The sequence below is a fragment of the Sinocyclocheilus grahami genome, unplaced genomic scaffold (assembly GCF_001515645.1).
Source record: "Sinocyclocheilus grahami isolate Dianchi unplaced genomic scaffold, SAMN03320097.WGS_v1.1 scaffold2383.1, whole genome shotgun sequence".
Lineage (NCBI taxonomy): Eukaryota > Metazoa > Chordata > Actinopteri > Cypriniformes > Cyprinidae > Sinocyclocheilus > Sinocyclocheilus grahami.
In genome coordinates, this window is record NW_015507562.1 from 40,402 (window position 1) to 46,105 (window position 5,704).

The window sequence follows — 5,704 nt, forward strand, 5'->3', positions numbered from 1 at the left end:
GTGATGAATCACACACTGAACAACATCAACTTCTTCAACAGTATTTTTGTCTTGTTTTCCAGAACAATCAGTGTGTGTGTGTGTGTTAGTGTGTGTGTGTGTGTGTGAGTGTGTGTGTGTGCCTGCAGGAGTCCGCACACGTTGAAGATGCTTTTCTTCATGATGCTCTGGAAGCACATAGTGAAGACGGAGATAAAGGCCACGGCGCTCAGCAGCAGGATCGCGGCGGCGAGGAAGATGGAGGTGGCCTGCCAGAACCCGCTGGCGATCTCTCCGAAGTGCACGGCGTACGGGCCGCACAGGACACCGCGCCGCAGGTGAGGCAGACGGATGCAGCGGCCGTAGATGCCCAGCGTGGGTCGGTACGCCTCGCCCGCCGCCGTGGCCCCCTGCGGAGAGAAGACGGCGTCTGGCGTCCGCGGGAATCCCACCAGCCAGTCGGTGCTCATGAAGGCGATGAGCTCGCTGAACGCCGCCACGATGCTGAGCAGCGTCCACAGCATCGAACGGCACGTCACGATCACGTGACACATGGTGTGCAGCTGAGGTCGAAGGTCACCGGGAGCTGTGGGTGTGTCGTATGGCTGGAACAGCTGTCTCTCTCTCTCTCTCTCTCTCTCTTCTTCTCAGTGTGTCGTTCAGACGCGAATTCCTTCCTCTTTCTGTCTCTCTTCCTCCTCCTCGTCTGGTTTGACCATCATCTCACAAACACAACTGCAGGAAGACAGAAACATAAATACAGCAGTTAAAAACATAATCTGAAGCATCACAAACCGTATGGAAGCCCGTTTCACCACAGAATAAAAAATTTAAAAAAGTTTAGCTTCCCCCCAGAATTCTGAGGTTACATTTCGTAATTCTGTTTTTTTTTTGTTTCCTTCACGGCATAAAAAAATAAAAAAGGTAATTGCCACTTTTTATCTCAATTTTGAATTTTTGAATTCAAAATTTAAATTTAAATTTTTGGAACTGTGAAACCAAACTGAGATGTAAACACAGAAGTCAAAATGGCAAGAAATGAACTTAAAACTGAGAAAAAAAAGTCAGAGTAGCGATATAAGTCAATTACGTTTTTTAAGCTTCCATATAAGCAAAGTTCAAATTCAGCAAAATATTCAGAATAACACAATACACTCTCTTTTTAAGTCACATGATCTCTGTACTATAATCATCATTTATAATCAGTTTTTTGTGTGTTTTTCCTTCCCTATGGCTTGTTCAAACTCAATTTGTTCTGAACTGCCTTTTTTTATGTTTTCTATTATTTGAAAGCTTCGGCAATACAAATGTGCTTTTGCCAGTCCAGACTGTGATGGATCCTATAATCAGGCGTCTTCAGTCGGTTCAGCTGCGATCGAGAGAAACAGCTGAGACTGTGATTGTTGTGATTGTTCTTCAGAGACTGCTGACCACAAACACACGTGGATGATGTCACGGGTTAACCAGCCGAACACCCACGAGTCACTGCAGGAACACACGACGCTTCGTCACTCCTGCGCTGCACGGGGCATGATGGGGAATGGGCTCACGAGTCCGTCCGGTCTTAAAGCAGCTCACTGCTCGTGTTTTATGATGAGTAGTGAAAATGTCAAACAGGAGCAACACTAACAATTACATCTCATTACAATCAACAACAACTTATAATTGACACGCATCTAACTCAAAGTTTCCCACGAGTAACTATGATCGGCAGCCAGCTGCATAAACACAGCCCTTATAACCAGTCTGACTAACTAACTTTGTCCTAACTTCAAATAATGATGGTCCTGTGTACAACTCATAAACACACACACACACACACACACACACACTCACTCAGCGGCTCCATGCAGGTATAAACACAAGGCCTCATTCTGTCTAAAAAAAAACACAAATGAGAAATTGAAACCAAATGCTCAGATCACATGACATTCTAAAAGGCCTTGACCTTTGACTTCTGCTGACTGCAGCCTGATGAGTGATAAAAACCTCACGTGTGTGCATGAGTGTGTGTGTGTGTGTGTGTGTGTGAGAGATCATCCTGAGCTCTTCACAAATGAAAGTCACACACACGTTTGCTTCACTATTCAGTATCACAGAGCTCATCTCATAGACTTCCACTGTTTTCCTATCAGGTCAATGATTTTTCTATTTAACCCTAAACACACTCTCACCGAAACCTGCACAAAACTAGATTTAAACAAACATGATTAGACAGATTTATAAGCGTTTTTAACTAGTGAAGACACGTAAAATTGGACATTTGACCCTCACAAGTCTGGTTAAACACACACACACACACACACACACACGCGCTCAGGTAAATACCTGGTTTCAGCTCTGATTAACTCACTGAAGTCACATGAACTCAATCCCAGCGTCTAGTCTCATTTACTTCTCAGCATGAATGATGCTCTGCTGCAGTGATGTCATCTCTCTGGCCCCGCCCCCATGGGGCCCGTCTGCAGCCAAATCTGGGTTACAATAACACACAGTCTGGCAGGAGCGGATGAAGTCTAACACCGCTGAAGTTCATCATCCCTTCACTCATCCGATCATAAAACTGTGAATGTGCTATGAATATGACGTTCAGGATCTCCACCCTGATCACAGGATCATCAGAACAGAACTCGTGTCTTCAGCTCCTGTGATAACGACACAGGGTTGAGAAACGCTGGTCATGTGACCCGTGTGCATGCGTGTCATATTTGATATGTTCATGTGCACATTGCCCGTTTCGCCCCAGTCGAGTACTGATTTATGTTGATTACTGAGCAGCTGAATGACGGGACCTGCACTAAACCAGGACTCACACTAGGACTGGACCATACCGCAAAAACAGATTCGCCATTTTTCAAAAAACTTCATTTTTTAACGCTTAACAGGTCAACTTAAAAACGTAACAACAACATGATTGAAGTAAGACTCTCTTTATTAACCATCTGGTTAAAGAGAGTTACGTTCCAAGTAGTGCAGCACACATGAAGATCAACATGGTGTAAATACAAAACTAATGACTTGTTAAATAGCTTTGCATGAAATATGAAGACACACATTGTACAAACTGTCTTAAACTAGGGCCCTATGACTTTCACAATGCAGAAAGCATGGACGGAATCGCAGAATCAGTCATAAAAATTGAATTTATGGTATAACGCGGAATGTCACGGAATTTGTCAAAGTTTGGATGAATTAATCAAAAGTAGGTCATTACACTTAAATCAAATCGTGATATTATGGACTAGTGTCTGTCAATATTAAGCCGCAAAAAGACTTTAAGTTGTATATGTTTCATGGGTTTAATTAATTAGACATGCTTTTTGGTTAATAAAAATATACAAAATTAAATTGAACCATTAAAAAGGACTTTCATCGGGCCCTACAAAAACACATCCTGTTTGTTCAGAAATAATATGCAATAAGAAAAATGTTGAATATTTCTCAGACATTCAGTTTTAGAGGTCAAACGACTGTGTATGTCTGTAACGAGCGATCAAATCAGCTGTGTGTGAGGAGATCAACAACAAACCGACCTGAAGCTCATCTATAGTATGAGCAGATTCACACGAGTCCCTCCCGTTAGTTTCAGCTGAAATCAACTCTGATCATCTCCATCTGGCTCCGTCGTCTGGAGGAATGATTCCTGACCAGCACAAACGGCCCTCAGGCACACAGGTGTTCAGTGAGATCATGTTTACACACACACACACACACACACACACACACTGAGAAGAGAGGAACGCTCACGGATCGAACTCAGAGCGTTACCATGGCACCCCGTCCTTGAGCAGATAATTGGCTGATAAAACAAACACATGATCTGTGATGAAACGCAGCCAAACACAATCAGTCTCAGTGTGAGAGTATCCAGGAGAAACTCATCATAACATCACAACAGTGCACTGCGATTCAGTGATGTCATCATCAGCACATCATTCCTGGAGCGTTACTCTCATACACACACACACACACACACACACACTTTCCCTGAACGAGTTTCCAGAAGCAGCCGTTACCGTGTCGTGAGGTTTAGGATCAGAGAAACGTTTGCATGTTTTCACACTCATCCCACAATCCATCACCACAACAAACCACAGACAGACAGCGTGTTCGGCTCTCTTCTGCTGTTATCACAGCAAGTGCTAATACTTCACTAAACGCTTCACTAGTTCGCTCTACGGATCGTGAGCGTGGGAAAACCCTGCGCTTGAGACGTGAACAGCTCCCATAATGCCTCAGGAGAGACCGGCTGAAGGTCACATGATGAAGAACAGCAGCGAAGGTCTGTTCTGACTGACACGCCATCAACACTTCAACAGAACATGCTTCATACGTGTGCATGAAAAACACACGAGACCTGCAATGTGTCTGATTATAGCATACATTTTTATTTATTCCCAAACTCCATTTTTCTCCATCTTAATTTTTCAGATTTTATTGGTTAAATAAAATTTTAGTAATCAAAAAGCATTTCTAATTCATTAAAAATCATGAAACTTATACAATTTAACAATTTGTTAAAAGTATAACCAATTAAATGTTTAGGGCTTTGTGATATGCTCTGTTTTTCTGAAAATCTGTGTCTTCCATTTTAATGGTTTAATAATTTTCATAATCAAAAAAGCATGTCCAATCAATCGAAACTTTAAAACTTTAAGAATTTTATTCATTAACTGTTTTACAATAAAAGGGTCCAATGAAATGTCTTTTAACAGTTTTTTTTTGGAATATTTTTCTGTAAAGCTGCTTTGAAACAATGTGCTTTATAAATAAAGCTGAGGTGAGTGAATGATTTATTTGAGATGATCACTGGATGCCCCTCACTGAATTAACGTCATGAAATAAGGTCATGTGACGATGTAGCGCACTACTGGCTGGCGTGGCTATCGTTGTGCACTGCACACTAACTGTAATGAGCAGTGATCAGTGGCGCTCCACACTGAACTCATCCAGTGTGTGTGTGTGTGTGTGTGTGTGTGTGTGTGTGTGTGTGTGTGTGTGGAGCAGAAGAGGCGATCTCCTCCTTTCCCTCTCAGAGCGCTGCGGGTCACATGATGGAGAACAGCAGACGTCTGAGCGGGTGGTCAAGCAGAAGCAGAAACTCCCGCTGGAGCCGTGTGTGTGTGTGTGTGAGTGTGTGTGTGAGAGAGTGTGTGTGTGTGTGTGTGTGAGCAGCTCTGAGCGCCTGATATCCGTCAGTCCTCCTCTCTGACCCTCTGGAGCTCCCAGCAGCCCCTGCAGCAGGAGGAGGATATCCGCAGCACTATTGTTCAGAACCACTGTTTGTCAGTTTAATCTGTTCCTGATGCAGGACACACACACACACACACACACTCACACGAGACCTAAACCTGCTGCCCAGCTCACCTACTGACCGCATTCACTCTCAGCTCATCTGTTCTCACGGTCGTCAGCATCATTACTGGAGCCGAGGAGTTTAGCAGTCACCCGCTGATGGACGTGGGTCACATCAACACCCTGTGTTTACTGAACATCTCTGACTATGAAGCAAACGGATGACCAGCAGTGAACGGTTTACACTAACAAGCGTCACGGAATCTGGGTTTACTGACATCTGTTTTAGAAAAGCTTCACGAATAACTAAACACACTCACACACACACACTTACACTCAAAAACACACACACACACTCTCACACACACACTCACTCTCACACACACACTCACACACAAATACACACACACTCTCACAAACACACTCACAC

General features: G+C 43.6%; 1 protein-coding gene across 1 annotated transcript in view; it reads right to left on the minus strand.

Moving 5' to 3' along the window:
- Window positions 1-2,380, minus strand: part of lhfpl2a (LHFPL tetraspan subfamily member 2a) — a 3,935-nt gene extending 1,555 nt beyond the window's left edge. The window contains exons 1-2 of the mRNA XM_016261334.1: window positions 2,308-2,380; window positions 122-714 (exon numbers count right to left, since the gene is read on the minus strand). Of these exons, the coding sequence (XP_016116820.1) occupies window positions 122-533 (412 nt within the window). The 5' untranslated portion in view covers window positions 534-714; window positions 2,308-2,380. The remainder of the gene's footprint in view (window positions 1-121; window positions 715-2,307) is intronic.
- Between the last annotated feature and the right edge of the window lie 3,324 nt (window positions 2,381-5,704).